The 21,268-nt window shown below is 38.7% G+C and overlaps 1 protein-coding gene across 1 annotated transcript in view; it reads right to left on the bottom strand.

Moving 5' to 3' along the window:
* Positions 1-11,243, bottom strand: part of AGPS (alkylglycerone phosphate synthase) — a 404,117-nt gene extending 392,874 nt beyond the window's left edge. The window contains exon 1 of the mRNA XM_087435433.1: positions 11,209-11,243. Coding sequence (XP_087291559.1) covers positions 11,209-11,228 — 20 coding nt within the window. The 5' untranslated portion in view covers positions 11,229-11,243. The remainder of the gene's footprint in view (positions 1-11,208) is intronic.
* Positions 11,244-21,268: the final 10,025 nt, after the last annotated feature.

The raw sequence follows: 21,268 nt of genomic DNA, 5'->3' as shown, positions 1-21,268 counted from the left end.
ATTTGTGACAACATGGATGGACATTGAGGGTATAATGCAAAGTGAAATAAGTCAGAGGGAGAAGGTCAAATACCGTATGATTTCCTTCATTAAGTAGTAGATAATAACAACAATAAACAAACACATAGGGACAGAGATTGGATTGGTGGTTACCAGAGGGGAAGGGGGGAGGGAGGAGGGTGAAAGGGATAATTCGGTACATGTGTGTGGTGATGGGTTGTAATTAGTATTTTGGTGGTGAACATGATGTAGTCCATGCAGAAATAGAAGTACAATGATGTACTCCTGAAATTTTTACAATGTTATAAACCAATGTTACTGCAATAAACAAAAAATTAAAAAAAAAAAAAAAAAAAAAAAGGATTAACCTCTTTCTCCCTGAAGTACATATTTTAGAAACACCTTTAGTGAGGACATGCTAAGTGGCAGACTTTCTCAATTTTTATTTGTGTGAAAAAGTCTTAATTTTGTCTTCATTCTTAAAAAATATAATTTTCTCTATATAGATATCTAGGTTAATAATTATTTTAATGTTATTTTTTTCTTAGCATAGTTCATTCTACTTTCTTCTTGATTCTAGTGTTATTGTTGAAGTCAGCTGTCTGTCTAATTATCTCGAAATTTCACTGTGATGTATCTAGGTGTGAATTTCTTTTTATTTTTTCTATTTGGGGTTTGTAGGACACTTGAATCTATGAGTTACTGTCTTTCATCAGTTCTGGAAAGTTCTCAGTCATTACTCTTCAAATGTTGCTTTGCCCCATTCTCACTCCTTTCGTTTTTGGAAGTGTGGTTAGATCTATGCTAGAGTTAGACTGTCTCACTCTAATATTGCCTTTTAACTGCTGTTAAAAGCCTGCATTTCCTAGACATCTTTACAGCTTAGTGTGGCCATATGTGTGATGATTTCCAGGGAAGGCTTTTAGGAAGTAGATGTGTCCTCTTTTTGCTCTTTCCCCTTGTGTCAGCTGAACACAGACAATAAGGAGGTCCTGGGCTCAGGGGATGGCAGAGTCATGAGATCAGGGAGCTGCAGTTTCTGAATCACCACAGGCAGAGAAATACTCACAGACTAGAATTGCTCAACTTGGGCTGTTACGTGAGAGGGAGATAAACTTCTGCTTTGTTTGAGCCATTTTGTATTTTGGGTCTATTTCTTCCTGAAACCTAGTTTCCCTTAATTAATGCAAACTTTCAATTTTTAAAAAACAGATTTATTGAGAGATAATTCATATACCATACAATTCGCCCATTTAAAGTATACAAGTCAATGCTCTACTTTCCATTTTTAAGTTCTTTTGTCTCTTTGACCTTTATTCTGGATAATTTCTTTTATCTATCTTCTAGTTCACTAATTCTGGCTATTATGCTGTGTCTTATCTGCTGTTAAATCTGTCCATTGAGTGTTTAATTTCAAGTGCTACCTTTTAATTTCTAGGATTACAGATTCTTTTTAATATTCTGTATCTGATAATTCAATATTTAAAGTGTTTTGTGTACCTTTTGTTTCTGCTGGCTCTTAGTTATGGCCTTGATTCCTTGTATGTTTAGTAATTTTGACCCTTGAGATGTTTAGTTTTCCTTGGAAATTTATCCATTGAGATTCTTCGTGTCCTGGAATGAAAGAGACTATTTCCTACAAGGGATTTGTATTTGCTTTTGTTAGGCACCTGGGGCATTACCAGTCCAGGACAACTTTAAGTAATATTGACTTCAGGTTTTATTTAGGTTGCTTTAGAAGTGCAAACTTGTGATGCAAACTTGTGTGAGGGTCAGCTTGTAGTTACAAATTCTTAGGGTATAATTTTTCCCCACTCTACTCACTGCCGAGTTTTGGAACTGTTTGTTTTCCATGCAGTCTTTTGGGAGGTAGAAGTGGGTAGTTTATTTTAGTCCCTTCTTTCACCGAATGTATGCTTTTGGGCCCCAGTTTTATGAGGGTTCTAATATAAGACACTCCAACTTGAGTGGTCACTGGGTTGTGTCTTCTGTCTCCAGAGCACGACAATCTGTGCTCGAGTTTACTGGGTTCAGCAAATGCCCTGAGTGTAAAGCTGAGTCCGTGCTGCTTTCCTAGGTATTCCTTACCCTTTTACTCTCCTATAGATGCATTCAAGATGTTCTTATATTTTATCCAGCATTTAGTCCTTACCAGGAAGGGTTGGTATAGATACTTAGTCTAATATTAATGTTTACTACATGTCAGTTTATTGCCAAGTAATTTACATGTCTTTTTTCAATTAGCATCATTTCGTAGATGAGGAGATAGAGGTTTAGAGAATTACTTGCTCAGTGTCCTTCAATAGCCACTGACCAAATACCCAGAGAGTGCTTTTAGATTTAGGGTAGGACAGTGGTATTTGGTGTCCAATTTAAAATCATGCCTACTTTGCCTCCTCGTGTCCTCAAAAGAATAGCTCTAAAGTATTAGTAACAACAACTCCTCTAACTGCTTTACATGCATTACTCATTTAATTCTAAAGCAACCCTATAAGGTAGGTCCTTATGGTCATCCCCATTCTAGAAATGAGGAAACTGGGGTTTAGACAGTTTAAGTAACTTGCCCGAGGTCATACAACTAATAAATGGGGAAGTGAGGACTTGAGCCTGGGTGATCTGTGTCTTTTGTCTGTGCTCTTGACTACCACGCATACTATACTGCCTCTCAAAAGGTGAACCAAGACTTGAGAATGTAAAGAAAGGAGATTCTGCTTTGTGATGGAGTCAGGATTTCTTGCTACCAAGTGGCCTAAACATATTCACCAGAATCAGGGGGCAAATAAACACAAGTGAGAGATTAAAGAAAGGATTGGTATCATGTTTCAGAACTCTTGATCTTAAGAAGAATTATGGAATGGAAGGGCTATCTGCCACTACCGAGATTGATAACTAGTGAGAAAACTATTGTGTAGGGGGAACAAGTTTACGGAAATGAAGAGATCAGCAGAAAACAACAGCTCTCCTGAGATCCGCTGTTGATTTTTTGTACTTGTGTTTAGCCAGGTGAAAATTATCAGGTGAAACAGAGGAGAGTTACTAGAACTTTTGTGTATGTTACTAATATTAGAAAAAGCATTCCTAAGCTACTCCCTCATTCCTTGTGAATAAGGGCCCAAAGGATTATCAGTGGTTAAAATATTTTGCAAACCATTTATGACACCATTAAATATAAGTGGTTCTGTTTGCCTGGTTGAAATACTCATTTACTCTGTGAGAGTGAGTGAATGGGAATTTTTGTGTTCATGCTTCGAATTATTTTTGTGAAATTTTATACCAAAGGAAGAAACATAATGACTTACTCTAATTAAAAAAATTATTTCTCTCAAAATAATAAACCCAAAAATTTAACCAAAGAGCCCTTCTCTAGAGGAAACTAAAAAGGTATTTTTCCAAAGTTAGCATGTTTGTTTAGCCTTCCAGTAGGTGTGATTAATATATATGGAGATCTCAGCTTGAGTCTCGGCTGGGGTTTGAATATGTGTGGATATGTCTGGTAGACGAGTGGGACAGCACCTACAGAATATCCGTAAGGGAGACTGGGAGCTTCCAGGGAGAGAGCAGCCCAGGGTTCGTGGGTTCAGATCCCGGGCGCGGACCTACGCAGCGCTTATCAAGCCATACTGTGGCAGGCGTCCCACATATAATGTAGAGGAAGATGGGCACGGATGTTAGCCCAGGGCCAATCTTCCTCAGGAAAAAGAGGGGGATTGGCAACAGATGTTAGCTCAGCGCTAATCTTCCTCTCCAAAAAAAAAATGTCAAACCATAAACAAAACCTGAAATTCTGTATGACACAGTCATACAAGCATCACTGCTTTGGAAACTTTGAACAGGTTGTAAAGTCAGTGTTAGTCAACATCAGGCAGATGTTGGACATCGTCCTCATCCCACTGCACATCTCTGGCACCTCTGGTGGCAGAAGAGCGGCAGTGTGGTCTGGCAGAGAGTGCAAGTCTAGTGACGTGGCAGCAGTACCTGGTGACATAGAAGTGCCCTGCTGATGCTGGAGAGAGCCACAGCAGATGCTATGGGATTATTCATGAGCACACCTGAATTCCAGAAGCACCTGACTTCAGAGAGCACATGGACTTCCAGAGCACTTGAGAAACTTTTATAGAGTGCTGAGGTTCTGCCAGATGGAAGCAAGGTTCTAATAGAATGGAGTTTGAGTTCTAATTATTAGTGTGATTCTGTTTGTATTCACAGGTTGGGGAGGCTTGGGGAAGCTCAGGTTGCAGTTGCATTTATACAAGAAGACTTTCAGTACCACTTGGCTACCAAATATGTATAATCGTGCTGCTGAACATATAGATGCCATAGGATTTCATATCCTTAAGGAGCTTTCTAAAATGGGCAAAGGTAGTCAAAATGTACAAACTTCCAGTTATAAGATAAATAAGTTCTGACAGGGGCAAGGGGGTGGGGGTGGGCACAAGGGGTGGAGGGATGCATTTATATGGTGACTGACAAACAATAATGTACAAGAAAAATTCCACAATAAAAAAAAGAATAAGAAAATATCAAACATAAAAAAAGATAAGTAAGTTCTGGAGATGTAATGTACTACATGGTGACTATAGTTAACGATACTGTATTGTATATTTGAAAGCTGCTAAGAGAATAGATCTTGAAAGTTCTCATTGCAAGAAAAAAAATTTGTAACTATGTGAGGTGATGGATGTTAACTAAACTTATTGTGGTAATCATTTTGCAATATATTCATATATCAAATCCTTATGTTGTACACCTAAAACTAATACAATGTTATATGTGAATTATGTCCCAACAAAACTGGGGGAAAAAAAGCTTTCTAAGCCTGCATTAATTGCCACATCACTGTTTTGAAGTTTAGCATTGTTATATATATTCTTAGGCTTTGTATTTGAAAATAGAATCAGAAAATATGAGTAAAGTAAAAACTTTATGTTAATAATCTTTTAATATTTGGATTTTATTACTTTTCTTCTGTTGTTGAGTAGAGAAGGCTTTGAGAAAGAATGGCTAATAGGCAACAGTCAGAAAATGAATTAGTAGTTTTTAAATTTCCACTGGAGAAATAAATGGATATTTTCCAAGACCTATGTATTTAATAGCGCATTTCAGAGAGTAATTGCTTAATAAATATTTGTTAAATAAATTTTTCTGATAAAGCCGATGGGCCTCAGGAAGTTTAATTTACTAGTTTCAGGTCACCCAGCAATGCAGAGGTTTAAAAACAAATTAGAAAGACTAAGCTTTCTAGTGTGAGATCAGAAAAAACCAGGAACGTGTCAAAGACTGCAAAAACACAATGTGAAACCTTTTTGTTAATCTCTCTCCATATGTTATGCATCCTTTGCTGCTACAGAAACCAATGCTCTACAGATTGTGGTATAAACTTTTCTTAGTTATTACTTTTTATTAGTAAAATTAGAGCATGTCTGATTTATATTTGATTTTATTTGAGCTTTCCATAATTATCCAGGGACATTCTTGTTAGAGTTGACAGTAGGCTTTGGGTGGTCCAAAGGTGTCCATTTCTCCTGGGGGACGTAGCGGGCAGGGAGGAAGGCCATAGTCATTTCCACATCAAGACTCTGGGCAGGATTGGGTTAACTCTGGTCACATCAGGCACTGGAAATCTTCATTTCATTATCATTTGGCTTAATGTCTGAAATAATAGAAATAGAAATTTTATGGCAAAATGAAATTTACCTATTGACTATTTTGATGAGAAAATGGAGAATAGACTGCTAATTTAGGAGACTCCATCTTCATTATTATAAATCTTTGTAGTAGCTTTATAGTCAGTCCTCTTGAGCATTTATCAAGTAGCTGCGGTGCTAAGATCTATAGAATGAGGATTTGAGAACTTATGTAAGAAAAGAGTTGGTCTGAACTCAGTGTCCTTCAAAAATATCACAGCAATATTGTGTAATTTTCCTTTTTTTAAAATAGTGTTTTGCTCGTTTTGGATTGGTAATTGATATTTTGAAATGTTCTTGTATTGCATTACCATACTGACAGTGCTGACTGAAAGCCATGTTAGAAGTTTTTGGGACGATATGTTAGAGAGAATGTACTGTTTCACTTTTCTACTTTATTCCACACAGAATCTTTGGGAAAAGCCCAAGAAAATTACCTACTTAGGTTTCTTTAATGTCTAACATATCTATAACGCTCTTCATTTGGAAAATCTATGAAATATGTATGCACTATAAACTGTATTTTATCAAGGCTTTATATCCTGAATCAGAAGGCACTTCTAGATCATTTTTGGTTTCTCTGCTTCTGCACTTCACAGTCTTATGCATTTACTCCTTTATTTAAATAAACAAATCCAATTAAACAAAAAAATTTTCCCCTGATTATCAAAGTGATACATACTTATTAACATAACAATGAGACAAGTCACCCATAATGCCATTTCCCAGAGATAACCGCTGCTACGTGATATCTTTCTCTCCAGATGGGTGTGATGTATACTTTTTGGTTTCGTTTCTAGCATTGGCATTGCAAGGGGTCTGTGAGCAGGCACTGGCTCCACACTAGTTCCATGGTATTACATCACAAGAGTGGGTCTTACTTTTCATTGGCTTATTTACTCCTAAGACCTACTCAGAGAAGTGGAGTCCCATTATTATTGACTCACCTCTTTTCTAATGCTTAGGGAGACAAACTTGAACTAGTAATAGGAATTGAAACATTTCTTTAGCCCAGTCATGCTGATATATGAAAGTTTTCTCTAATTTATTTACTGAAAGCAAAGCATTATAAATTAAAACATATTCAGTATGACTAATGGTCTTTTCCTAAGGCAAGATAATCACAACAGTATTCTTAAGGAAATTCTCTACATAATTGGGGTCAAACTCATACACAGTTTTGTGTCAGTGTTTTCACTCAAGATTGCATTACCAGCATTTTCCACATCACTAAGTATTTTTCAAAAACATTATTTTTAATTGCCTCATGAAATTTCATTGCATTGGGGATACCATCATTTACTTAACTATTTTCCTGTTTTTGGATATTTTGGTCGTTTCTGTGTTTTAGAAACTTCTTTTGCTTTTATAACACAGGGGCAAAGTACTTGTATATAAACCTTTGACCTTATTTAAGATTATTTCCTTGAGAATATATGCTTTAAGGATCCAGTAACCTCTTTTTTTTTTTTTTTTCTTCCCCCAAAGCCCCAGTAGATACTTGTATGTCGTAGTTGCACATCTTTCCAGTTGCTGTATGTGGGACGTGGCCTCAGCATGGCCGAAGAAGCAGTGCGTCGGTGCGTGCCTGGGATCCGAACCTGGGCCGCCAGCAGCGGAGCGCACGCACTCAACCGCCAAGCCACCGGGCGGGCCCAGGATCCAGTAACCTCTTAATTGGTCTCTGTAACTTCAGAGTTTATCGCCTCCCTATTGCTGCCAGATGAATCTTCCTAAAACATCAGTTATGTCATCTATCCCATGCTCAACAGCCCTCAGTAACTTCTCACTACCTAGAGAAAAAACCTCCAGATTCTTTAGCTTGGGGATTCAAGTACTTGACTGTCTTGTGCCTTCCAATTTCTATAACCTATATACTGAAGAAACTAGGCTCTTTGGGATGGCTCTGCTCTCACCCAGCACCCACCTTGAGGACTTTCACTGTTTGTTATTTTTAACCCTCTCTCTTTCTCTGCATGTCCCAAACCAGACATAAAATACAACTCCAACAACTCCAATGATGTATGGTTTACATTGCCTGTCACAAATAAAATATTTTAATTTATCCTCAAACATCTCAGTTCTTTCCCCAAAGTTTCTCTCTTTCCAATCAATCTCTTCCTTCCTCCAACCCCAGCTTTTCTGGATATACCAGAAAAGTGTGTGCGTGTGAGCATGTGTGCGTGTATGTGTAAACGCATTGTAAAAGATCTGAAAGGAAAGACATACTAAGCTTTATCTATGGGAAAGGGCCGTGGGATAGAATTCATGGACAGGATCAAGGGAAACTTACACTTTTGACTCTACATACTTCTGTACCGTTTTGAACTTTTTACAAGTACTCATTTATTTTTAACTTAAAAACAATAAAGTTATATATATTGGCTTTAGAAAACCCTGTACAGGGGCTGGCTGGGTGGCGCAAGCGGTTAAGTGCGCTCTCCGCTGCGGTGGTCCGGGGTTCGCCGGTTCGGTCCCGGAGCACACCGACGCACTTCTTGGCGGGCCATGCTGTGGCAGCGTCCCGTATAAATGTGGAGGAGGTTGGGCACGGATGTTAGCCCAGGGCCAGTCTTCCTCAGCAAAAAAAGAGGAGGATTGGCAGATGTTAGCACAGGGCTGATCTCCTCACACACACAAAAAAAACCGAAAAAAACCCTGTACAGCTTTGTAAGATGTAATGGAGGTTGGATTTATGAAATTCCTTTCTAAATTTTTAAAGCTCAGGGCAAATGCTAGTTGTGCTTCCATCCATGGCTTTGCTCTGATCATCTAGAAAGCACTCTGTACTCCACTTTGCTAGTTCAGCTCCTACCCATCTTTCAAAGCTCAGCTCAATTTCTATAGCTTAGTAGGGCTGTCTTGATTACTGAAACCCACAGTTGTTTCTACCAACTCGAAGTCATGTGAAATTGAACCATGAACAATGGTTCAGAAGAACTCTCTATTCATGTAACTCTCTTTTTGTACTTCACATGTAAGTGTTATTTATTTTTTGCTTTTTGTGTTTAGTGAGGGGCAATGATTGCAGGTGCACTGCTCTCTGTGTGATCTTGGGAATGTCACAAATCCTTTTGGGATTTTTTTCATCCAGAATATGAGGGGATTGAAGTAGGCATATTTTCTAATGCACCTCTGGTTCAAAAAGTTTGCGATTCTGTTAGATGATATGATTTTACCTGATAACTGGCTTAATTTGAAAATGGTTATTTTCTCAACACCTCAATATAAGTAATCTATTTGATGCAGTAGAAAGAGCATTGACTTTGAGATCAAAAGGACCTGGATTTGAATCCTAGCTCCACCTTTACTAAGTTCTGTTATCTTAGACAAGTTACTCGACCTCTTTAGTCTCAGTTTCCTTATATATAAAAATGAGGATAATCTTTGTCTCCCTTGACGATACATGTGGATGCAGCCAAGACAATGCCTGATACATTGTAGGCTCTCAGTAAATGTTAGTTTCCTTTCTTTCTTCATCAGTAGCTTTGAAAGGCATGCTTTAAAAAGCAATAAATGCTATTTTATATATTTATACATCTATAAAGGAAATTCAAAGAGAATAAAGTAGGTGCTTTAAAACTGAGATGTGATAAGTATGAATATATGCAAAGAATATGTGTAATCCTCGCTCTAAATATCTGCCAGGATGCAGAGCCGCAGTAGACTGTATATTCTTTTCTTTCTCATAGAACTCTAGGTTGTGGCAAGTAACAGATGGGTTATAAAAGTCAAAGGCATCTTTGATGCTGTGTAATGAGTTGGTTTAAGGTAGTCAGCAACTAGGAACCTTATGTCAAATACTACAGTGCTTCAGGTGCTTTCAGGGCCGATATCTATTAGGCACAGTAGACACAGTGCCTAGGGCCCACATTGCTTCTAGGAGCCCATGAAATTGTTTTAATTTCTTTTAAAATCAGAAGAATAAAATGAGCTTTTAGGTCGAAGAAAATATTTTAATATACAACATTAATATATACATCTTTATACCAATCCAGTTGAAAAATATAGCTTTTAATTTTTTTTAGTGGAGGAAGGAAACCATGAAAGTCATAATGTAGCCCTGGATGCTTTAATGAAGTTTTAGACTTTCTCCCAGGAAACACATCTCTCGAGCATGTCAGGCTGAGTAGTGTTTGTCTAGGCTAATTTCATCTTTTCCTGAGATGCACCACGAAAGGGGGCTCATTGGTGTGGTCAGAGATCCGTGCCACAGCATGACTCTCTCTGTTTTTATTCGTGGTTCCATGAGGAGGTAGGAGATAAGCCAAACATGAAAACAAAACAATAAAAACGTATTTACAACAAGCCTCCTAACGTTAGATTAGAATCTTGGGAGCAAAGACTTCCCTCTTATCGCAGACTTATGTAAATTTAATATATAAACTTCATGAATATTAATGAATTTGTAAAGGAAAGTTTTGGGGAAAAAAATTCAACAACCAAAAAAAAAATTGGTAATCTAATTTTGTTTGAATAAAAGAGAAAATATAAACTGCCTAAAAATAGGATATGTAGAGATGACTTCCTGAGATATGGAAAAGCAGATCTTGGGAGAGGGCAGCTGTGTAGCGTGATGTCTCAGGACAGAGGGTCCTGTGTAAGGTGGGACATTTGGTCAGTAAATTAACTGACCTCAACTCTGCCTCTTCAGACATCTTGTGGCATTAAAGGGTGAGAAGGTGGGGCTCAGCCACTGTATATCTAAGCCCACTGGTCCTGAGAGCTTGAAGGTGTTCCCGGAGTCCGCCTTAATCTATAAGGCGGCCTTACTTGGAGAGTGCTGTTAAGTTGGTTGGAGAGGAAAGGTAGAAACTGTTTTCTCCCACCACTGGGTTTGTGAGCTTTACTTTTCAGTTCAGACTGATCATTTTAGGTTAATAATAATTCATACTAATAATAACTAACATATCAGGAGCACTGACTCTGTGCCAGACACTGGGCCAAGCGCTTTACATGATTGACTGTTCAATTGCCACAGCACCCTGTGGAGTAGGCACTATTATCAGTCCCATTTTACAGAAGAAGAGGAGGAAGTCAAGATGGCGGCGTAGGCAGACTCTGAACTCACCTCCTCCCGCGGACACAGCCAATTTACAACTACTGGTGGAAAAATTACCCCTGAGACAGAACTGAAAACTGGATCAACAACGGACAATCCTAACTGGGGTAGAAGAGGCAGAAACTCCCTTCTGGAGAGAAAAAAAGCCACCTTCACAAGCCGCAGCGCCTCACGGCCGCGGGGGAGCAGCCCACAGGTAAGCAGCCTCCGTGGAAGCGCGGGGCCCTGAGCAGGGAGCGCCCCCGCTGTGGGCATTTTGTGGACCCAGCGCAATCGAGACCAGTGGCATAATATCTGCCTTTGCCTGCTACTGAAACATTGGGGAGAACCCCAGAAAAGCTGGTTCACAAAGAAATTAAAACTGGCTCTTAAAGGGCCCGCACGCAAACGCACCCGTTTCAGAAAGCAACCTAAAATCACCAGAAAGAAAGGTGCACAGTGCTGTGGTGAAAAGAGACTCACCTGATAGGCCCTGAGTGCATCTCAGTGAGAGGTGAGACCTCTCCAGGGACTGGGACATCGGCGGCGGCCATTGTTGTGGCCTGGTGTGGGCGTGCTGACACAGAAGCCATTGGAGTTCTCCTTGGGGCCTGCTAGCCCAGGGTCTGCCCCACCCGCTAGATCACCAATTTAATCCAGCTCAGCCAGGGCAGGCAGCCCACCCTAGAGACTGGCAACCCAATAACAGCCCTCAGGCAACTTGTGGGCCTGCATAGATTGGTGACTGGATTCTCTGCAGCCTGGCAACTGAGCCCACTTCAGTGGGGCAGGGCGTGCACAAGGAGCGGGTGGGGAGTGTGGGGCGGTGGTGGAGTGTGTGGGGCTCCCGCCGTGGAGAGACTGGGTCTGCTTCGGGAGGTCGGGGCGTGCACACAGGGCGGGACTGTGTTGACTGTGTGTGTGGACCTGTGGGTGGCAGGGCTTGTCAGCTGCAGAAGACTTGTGCTTCTCAAAGACCCACATAGGGGGTTCGCCCCACCTTCCAAAGCCTGAAACAATTGGGTGCTCCTGTGCCTGAGGCCAGCCCCACCCAGCTGCAATCCTCAGAGAGCTGACAGGAAACCTAAAGGCTGGAGGCTTATAGCAATTGTAAGGCCCTGAACCTAACAACCTGCTGGGGGCCTACTCACTTAAAAGAAATACTGCAACACAAACATGGTATTAGAACTTGCAGCCAACTGTGCTGGGGCTCCCCACACCTGATAAAGAGACTGAAGGGCCCACAACAACTACAAACAGCTGAGCATTACAACAGCTGACCAGGAGCATAAGTCAGCCTACCTGGGCGCATACAGGGAGAGCAAACAGGCCACAACAGAAGGACACACGTAGCCCACATAGGGGTCACCCCTGGAACATTGAGAATTGAGGGAAGCACACTGCAGGCCTCCTAAACCATCACTTACATAAGGTCACCTATCCAAGAGCAGGAGACATAGCTGACCTACCTAATACGTAGACACAAGCACAGGGAAAGAGGCAAAACGGGGAGGCAAAGGAATACATTCCAAGTAAGGGAATAGGACAAAACCCCAGAAAAGGAACTAAGTGAAACAGAAATGAGCAACCTACCCTACAGAGTGTTCAAACTAAGAGTATTGAGGATGCTCACTGATCTGGGGAGAAGAATAGATGAACTCAGTGAGAATGTCAACAAAGAAATGGAAGATATAAAAAAGAACCAATCAGAAATGAAGAATACAATACTGGAAATGAAAAATTCACTAGAGGGACTCAAAAGCAGAGTAGAGGATACAGAAGAATGGATCTGTGAGCTGGACGAAAGACTAGAAGAAATGACCCAAGCTGAACAGGTAAAAGAGAAAAGAATTAAAAAGAGTGAGGACAGTCTAAGGGACCTCTGGGACAACATCAAGTGCACTAACATCCATGTTATAGGTGTCCTGGAAGGAGAAGAGTGAGACAAAGGGGCAGAGAATCTATTTCAAGAAATAATAGATGAAAACTTCCCTAACCTAAGGAAGGAAACAGACATCCAGGTGCAGGAAGCACAGAGAGCCCCAAACAAGATAAACCCAAGGAAGCCCACAACAAGACACATCATAATCAAAAGGTCCAGAATTAAAGATAAAGAGAGAATCCTAAAAGCCGCAAGAGAAAGTCAAGTTACATACAAAGGAAACCCCATAAGGCTATCAGCTGACTTCTCAGCAGAAACCTTACAGGCTAGAAGAGAATGGCATGATATATTTAAAGTGCTAAAAGGAAAAAACTTACAGCCAAGAATACTCTACCCAGCAAGGTTATCATTCAAAATGGAAGGAGAGATCAAAAATTTCCCAGACAAGCAAAAATTAAAGGAGTTTGTCACCAAGAAACCAGTGCTACAAGAAATGTTAAAGGGACTGATTTAAGGGGAAAAGAGAAGAACACAAATAGGAAAAATTATCTATTTCCATGATAAGAGGGTAATGGATACAAATGCACAAAAAAGAGGTTAGATATGATATCAGAAACATAAAAGGAGGGAGGAGGGGAGTTAAAGAGTAGAGCTTTCAGACAGAGGTCAAACTAAAGAGACCATCAGTTCTGTATAGAAGAAGAAAGGAACAGAGAAGGACTACTAAAACTCTGAGAAAAAAAAAAAGTTAAAAAGTGGTAGTAAGTACATACTTATCAATAGCTACTTTAAACGTCAATGGACTAAATGCTCCAATTAAAAGGCACAGGGTGGCTGATTGGATAAAAAAACAAGACCCATATATATGCTGCATACAAGAGACACACTTCAGACCTAAAGACACTCACAAACTGGAAGTGAAGGGATGGAAAAAGATACTCCATGCAAATGGCAATGAAAAGAAAGCTGGAGTAGCAGTACTCATATCAGACAAAATAGACTTTAAAACAAAAACTGTAAAAAGAGACAAAGAAGGGCATTACATAATGATCAAGGGAACAATCCAACAAGAGGATATAACACTTGTAAAGATCTATGCACCCAATGTAGGTGCACCTAAATATATAAAGCAATTATTAACAGACATAAAAACAGAAATAGACGGTAACACAATAATAGTAGGGGACTTTAACACTGCACTTACACCAGTGGATAGATCATCCAAACAGAAGATCAAGAAGGAAACATTGGCCTTAAATGACACACTAGAACAGATGGACCTAGTAGATATATACAGAGCATTCCATCCAAAAACCGAAGAATACACGTTCTTTTCAAATGCACATGGAACATTCTCCAGGATTGATCACATATTAGGCCACAAAACAAGTCTCCATAAATTTAAGAAGATTGAAATAATACCAAGCATCTTTTCTGACCACAAGGGTATGAAACTAGAAATCAACTAAAGGAAGAAAATCAGAAAAGCCACAAATATGTGGAGATTAAACAAAATGCTACTGAACAACGACTGGGTCAATGAAGAAATCAAATAAGAAATCAAAAAATACCTGGAGACAAATGAAAATGAAAATACGACATGCCAGAATTTATGGGATACAGCAAAAGCAGTTCTAAGGAGGAAGTTTATAGCAATACAGGCCTATCTCAACAAATAAGAAAAATCTCAAATAAACAATCTAACAGTGCACCTAAAGGAACTGGAAAAAGAAGAACAAACAAAGCCCAAAATCAGTAGAAGAAGGGAAATAATAAAAATCAGAGCAGAAATAAATGAAATAGAGACCAAAAAAAAAAAAAGAAAAAATTAATAAAACCAAGAGCTGGTTCTTTGAAAAGATAAACAAAATTGACAAACCTTTAGCCAGACTCACCAAGAAAAAAAGAGAGAAGGCACAAATAAGTAAAATCAGAAATGAAAGAGGAGAAATTACAACAGACACCTCAGAAATACAAAAGATTATAAGAGAATACTATGAAAAGCTATATGCCAACCAATTCGACAATCTGGAAGAAATGGATAAATTCTTAGAATCATACAACCTTCCAAAACTGGATCAAGAAGAAGTAGAGAATTTGAATAGACCAATCACCAGTAAGGAGATCGAAACAGTAATCAAAAACCTCCCCCAAAATAAAAGTCCAGGACCAGACAGCTTCCCTGGTGAATTCTACCAAACATTTAAAGAAGACTTAATACCTATCCTTCTCAAACTCTTCCAAAAAATTGAGGAGTGGGGGAAGCTCCCTAACTCATTCCACGAAGCCGACATTACCCTGATACCAAAACCAGACAAGGACAACACAAAAAAAGAAAATTACAGGCCAATATCACTGATGAACATTGATGCAAAAATCCTCAACAAAATACTAGCAAATCGCGTACAACAATACGTTAGAAGGATTATACACCATGATCAAGTGGGATTTATTCCAGGGATGCAGGGATGGTTTAACATTCGCAAATCAATGTAATACACCACATTAATAAAATGAAGAATAAAAACCACATGATCATCTCAATAGAAGCAGAGAAAGCATTTGACAAGATACAGCATCCATTTATGATAAAAACTCTGAATGAAGTGGGTATAGAAGGAAAGTACCTCAACATAATAAAGGCCATATATGAGAAACCCACAGCTAATATCATCCTCAATGGTGAAAAACTGACAGCTATCCCTCTAAGAACAGGAACCAGACAAGGATGCCCACTGTCACCACTCCTATTTAACATAGTACTGGAAGTCCTAGCCAGAGCAGTCAGGCAAGAGAAAGAAATAAAAGGGTTCCAAATTGGAAAGGAAGAAGTGAAACTTTCACTATTTGCAGATGACATGATTTTATATACAGAAAACCCTAAAGAATCCACCACAAAACTTTTAGAAGTAATAAACAAATATGGTAAAGTTGCAGGATACAAAATCAACATACAAAAATCAGTTGCATTTCTATACACTAACAACGAAGTAGCAGAAAGAGAAATTAAGAATACCATCCCATTTACAACTGCAACAAAAAGAATAAAATACCTAGGAATAAACTTAACCAAAGAGGTGAAAGAGCTGTACACGGAAAACTATAAAACATTGCTGAAAGAAATTGAAGAAGACACAAAGAAATGGAAAGATATTCCGTGCTCTTGGATTGGAAGAATTAACATAGTTAAGATGTCCATACTTCCTAAAGCAATCTATAGATAATGCAATCCCTATCAAAGTTCCAACATTTTTCACAGAAATAGAACAAAGAATCCTAAAATTTATATGGAACAACAAAAGAATAGGTAATAGGTAGATAGGTAAAGGAATAGGTAAAGGAATCCTGAGAAAAAAGAACAAAGCTGGAGGTATCACACTCCCTGATTTCAAAATATACTACAAAGCTATAGTAACCAAAACAGCATGGTACTGGCACAAAAACAGACACACAGATCAATGGAATAGAATCAAAAGCCCAGAAATAAACCCACACATCTATGGACAGCTAATCTTTGACAAAGGAGCCAAGATCATACAATGGAGAAAAGAAAGTGTCTTCAACAAATGGTGTTGGGAAAACTGGATAGCCACATGCAAAAAAGTGAAAGTAGACCTTTACCTTATACCATACACAAAAATTAACTCAAAATGGATTGAAGACATGAATATAAGACCTGAAACTGTGAAACTTCTAGAAGAAAACATAGGCAGCACGCTCTTCGACATTGGTCTTAGCAACATATTTTCAAGCACCATGTCTGACTGGGCAAGAGAAACAATAGAAAAAATAAACAAATGGGACTACATCAAACTAAAAAGCTTCTGCACAGCAAAGGAAACCATCAACAAAACGAAAAGACAACCTAACAATTGGGAGAAGATATTTGCAAACCATACATCTGATAAGGGCTTAACCTCCAAAATATATAAAGAACTCATGCATCTCAACAACAAAAAAACTACCAACCCAATTAAAAAATGGGCAAAAGACCTGAACAGACATTTCTCCAAAGAAGATATACAGATGGCCAACAGACACATGAAAAGATGTTCAACATCATTAACTATCAGGGAAATGCAAATCAAAACAACAATGAGATATCACCTCACGCCCGTCAGAATGGCTATAATTAACAAGACAGGAAACAACATGTGTTGGAGAGGATGTGGAGAGAAGGTAACTCTCATACACTGCTGGTGGGAGTGCAAACTGGTGCAGCCACTATGAAAGGCAGTATGGCGATTCCTCAAAAAATCAAGGATAGAACTACCATATGATCCAGCTAGTCCACTGCTGGGTATTTATCCAAAGAACTTGAAAACACCAGTGCGTAAAGATACATGCACCCCTGTGTTCATTGCAGCATTATTCACAATAGCCAAGACTTGGAAGCAACCTAAGTGCCCATCAAGGGATGAATGGATAAAGAAGATGTGGTATATATACACAATGGAATACTACTCAGCCATAAGAAACAATGAAATCCAGCCATTTGTGACAACATGGATGGACATCGAGGGTATTATGAAGTGAAATAAGTCAGAGGGAGAAGGTGAAATACTGTATGATTTCCTTCATTAAGTAGTAGATAATAACAACAATAAACAAACACATAGAGACAGAGATTGGATTGGTGGTTAGCAGAGGGGAAGGGGGGAGGGAGGAGGGCGAAAGGGATAATTTGGTACATGTCTGTGGTGATGGGTTGTAATTAGTATTTGGGTGGTGAATATGATGTAATCTATGCAGAAATAGAAGTATAATGATGTACACCTGAAATTTATACAATGTTATAAACCAATGTTATTGCAATAAACAAACAAACAAAAATAATCACAGAAGAAGAAACAGAGTTTAAGGAGCTTGAGTGATTTATTTGAGGTCTCACAACCAGCCAGGAGCTTTGACTGGACACTGAAGCCTGCATTCTAACCTCCACCATTACCCCAGTGGAACCCGTATTTGCAGATCATATTAGCAAATTGCAACAGTATTAAGGAGTATTATGGGCTGAACTGTGTCTCCTTCCAAATTCACATGTTGAAGTCTTAGACTTAGTACCTCAGACTGTGACTTTATTTGGAAATAGGCTCTTTACAGAGGTAATCAAGTTAAAATGAGATCATTAGGGTGGACCCTAATCCGATATGACTGTTGTCCTTATCAAAAGGAGAAATTTGGATACAGAGACACACATAGAGGGAAGACGATGTGAAGAGACATAGGGAGAAGATGGCCATCTGCAAGCCAAGGAGAGAGACCTGAGACAGATCCTTCCCTCAGGGCCCTCAGAAGGAAACAACTCTGCCAACACCTTGATTTTGGACTTCTAGCTTTCAGAAAATGACACAATAAATTTTTATTGTTTTAGCCACTCAGTCTGTGTGTGGTACTTTATTATGGCAACCCTAGCAAACTAATACAGGGGCTAAGACATCTTCTGTGTGGACTAGACCTATAACAAGAAAAGGTCCCCCAATACTATTTTGGAGGGCTGGAGCAGACTCCTTTTTCTTCTTGTAGGTGAAGAATGATCCCATGTAAATGATAGATTTTTTTGTTTTTTTTTTTAAGAATTTTGGACAAATTGAAAACAAAGGTAGTCCAAGGATTTGGGGTTAACAGTGTAAGCACCTTGAACTGCTAATTCACAGCAAGTAAGACTTGGTACGTAGTAGAATTAAGTTGTTTTCCATGCCTTTCAAATAAATGACTTTAACATCAGACATTATTAGCCAGAATGAATTTCCAACTCAATCCAAATGCTTAATAATAGTTGTGATGATGGTAGAGTCATCTGTCCTTAAGGACATTTGGACATCCTTGGGGCAGAAAGAAATTAGACTGAGCTGAAGTGTTTTAACCACAATTAAAGATATATCCAATGATACTGGTTGAGATTACATTAGATGTAGAGTTCTTTTAGCCCAAAAGCTTTTTTTTTTTTTTTTTCAGGTAGATGAATTTAAAAAATTTCTTAGTAAGACAGACTTGAAGTATTATAACTACAATTGCAGTGCTGCTCATATTATTTGCATATAAATAATTTATTTGATTATTAATGAAGGGAGTAATATATTCTTCATAAATTTCTCCTTCCTTCTCCCACAGCACTGGACAGGATACTCACACCATTCTGTTGAGGAAGTGAGAGTCATCCCTAACTACCTTCCGATCAGGTGGCCACCTAGAGAGCTCCCTTGATTTCTCAGTGTTTCCTTAGAAGGTCTTCTTTAATATTTATTTCATTCTGCTAGTCTAGAGGGCCTATAGCAATTGTAAGTTCTCCAGAAGATCAATTGTTTTTTCTTTGATTAATTTTTGTTGTTTGGCAGTACCAGAAATGAAATTCATAGGTGAAGACATTTCCTAAAAAATTCATATACTATTACATATGTCTTCTTCAAGGACCAGTGATCAGAAGGTATTTTTTTGTTGTTGTTATTTGAAAATATAGGTAGGATGTATTTAATTATAATTTTGGTAGTCATATTTGACTAGGAAATAGTATACAAGACATTTCATTGCATATAATGAGTGTATCGGACACCTCTTTTGTGCCATCTCAGATTCTCTGGCCTTCATATGTCTCTCTAGAGCTCTGACCCTCTTCTTCCACTCCAGTTTCTGGATGGCAACTGACTTTCTATGGCCTCAGGATTTAATAGAGGGGAGAGAGCTGATAGATAATTTATCTCTCTTTTCCATCCCTGGATGGACATTCCAAGGGAAAGTTTTTTGTATACCCTATCCTGAGAGACTGTGTCTCTGCATGCAGTGACTAATTTTGTAACACTATACATTGTATTTGCTTCCCAATCTTACCTGCCTCAGTTCTCTTTTCCGTTACTCATGCTGTCCTGGGACTGCATCTCCCAATAAAGTTCAGAATTTAAGCCCTGCCCCAGGCTCAATTTTCAGGGAAACTTATCCCAGGACAATAAATGTTCTATAAATGTTTAGTAAATTGAAACAAATACAAAATAAAATCTAGGCTAAATGAGAGCTTTTTAAAAATCATTTTCATCTTTCTGTGCTTCAGAAGAACTTGATCTGCACCTCCTGACTCATTCATCTTGTGGCTGCCTCTGGATTGGTAGGTATGGTGCCTAGAAAGAGATAACCAACAAATCAAAGTCTATTTCATTGATGGTAAGTGGTCTACTAGATGACTCAAAGAGAAGTTATGTTTCCAAAGGGCTGTTTTAATAAGGGAAGAGGGAAGGTGAATGATTCTGGGTAGAAGAGAATAGTCCAGACTGTGGGCCTGAAGCCCATCTTTTCCTCAGAGACAGAGCTTCCTTCTAGATAAGTCATAACCATCTTCTCTACATACCTTCCCCGTTAGAAATGTCTACATAAATTCTACATAAATTTCATTCTCCTTGAGAAGAAAATTGAAGTATTTCTTTAAAGTCTATCCAATTTCAATGAATTTGTGATGTGTATGTGAGATTTGAAAGACTGAAAATGTGAGGCTCTCTGTTAAAAGGACAAAAAGGAAGAAGGAAATTTTAATTTAATTTTTTTGCCACTCTCTTGCCTATAGTAACTGGGAATTGTTAGGAACTTCATAGTAACGAAAGGAAAATTGTTTAAGACATTAAAAAAAAAAGATACACAGCATCTATCGTATATTTTAGTGCCTGTTGGTACCCAGGGCCAAGACCTTTGCGCTCTTGGGAAGAAATTCAGGCATTATTGTTACTTTTATTGCTATCACCATTATTAATAATAAAGAAGATTGTTACAGAAATCAAAGAGGCACCAGCTATGCTGACCTGTATGAAACCTCTTGTAATTTAATTTAAAAAAAAAAAGAAGAGAAAACATTTAGAATATTACATATTTTGTGTGTGTATATGAAAGTGGAGTCAAGTAACTATATTTGCAGGTACCTTTTTTTAAGGACTGTGTAGTCAATCATATCCACAGTAAATGAGGACTGTTATAATTTTATATAATTTGGCAACTGAAAAGTATGAAAAGGAAAGCCTTGGTAGGGAACTTAAACAAATACTGAAAGGTCTGCTTTTATCAAGATACATGTGAGGGAGATTTATTGTAAATCAACGGATCAGACTATGACTCATCTTCAGGGATGTTACTGGAACTGGCTATTTGTATCTTACCATCACTAGAGGTAATGCTTGATCTTTTCACTGACCATAAAGATGTTTCAGAAACAGTGACATAAGCTGTATTTGGTAGAGTCCACCGAGGCCAAATGCAGCAACAAATGTATTTAAGTTTTTAGTCCAGCAAAGATGTGATGTTCATCTTGCTTTTACTTCTGCTATAAGAGCAGAAATGAAGAAACATTCATTTTGGCTAACATAAAGTCATTACAAATGAGGCAAGAGAGCAGCGGAGAATAAAGGGCAAGCAGTCAGTACCTATCACTGGGAAAATTAAGAGAAGTTGTGTGCTTCATGTCGGCAGAGTTGGAGTGAGCAGGATTCATGTGTGCATCCGTCACTGCCATTTCTAGACTGGCGGGCATCCTAGACTGACATAGCTGGTCTGGGCAGAGATTTGTTCCCTGGTTGAGTCAGTGTGTTGAGCTCTAAGTGCCATATGTGGGACAGAGGAGTGTAAGCAACAGACAACATGAGCAGGCTTCAGCTTCAGGTAGAGGAGAAAGAAAGAAGAGAGAAT

Source organism: Ceratotherium simum, chromosome 9 (assembly GCF_057802395.1).
Source record: "Ceratotherium simum simum isolate JZ-2026a chromosome 9, ASM5780239v1, whole genome shotgun sequence".
In the NCBI taxonomy this organism is placed as follows: domain Eukaryota; kingdom Metazoa; phylum Chordata; class Mammalia; order Perissodactyla; family Rhinocerotidae; genus Ceratotherium; species Ceratotherium simum.
The sequence above is the reverse complement of the archived record's forward strand: the minus strand, read 5'-3'. Positions and strand labels throughout refer to the sequence as shown.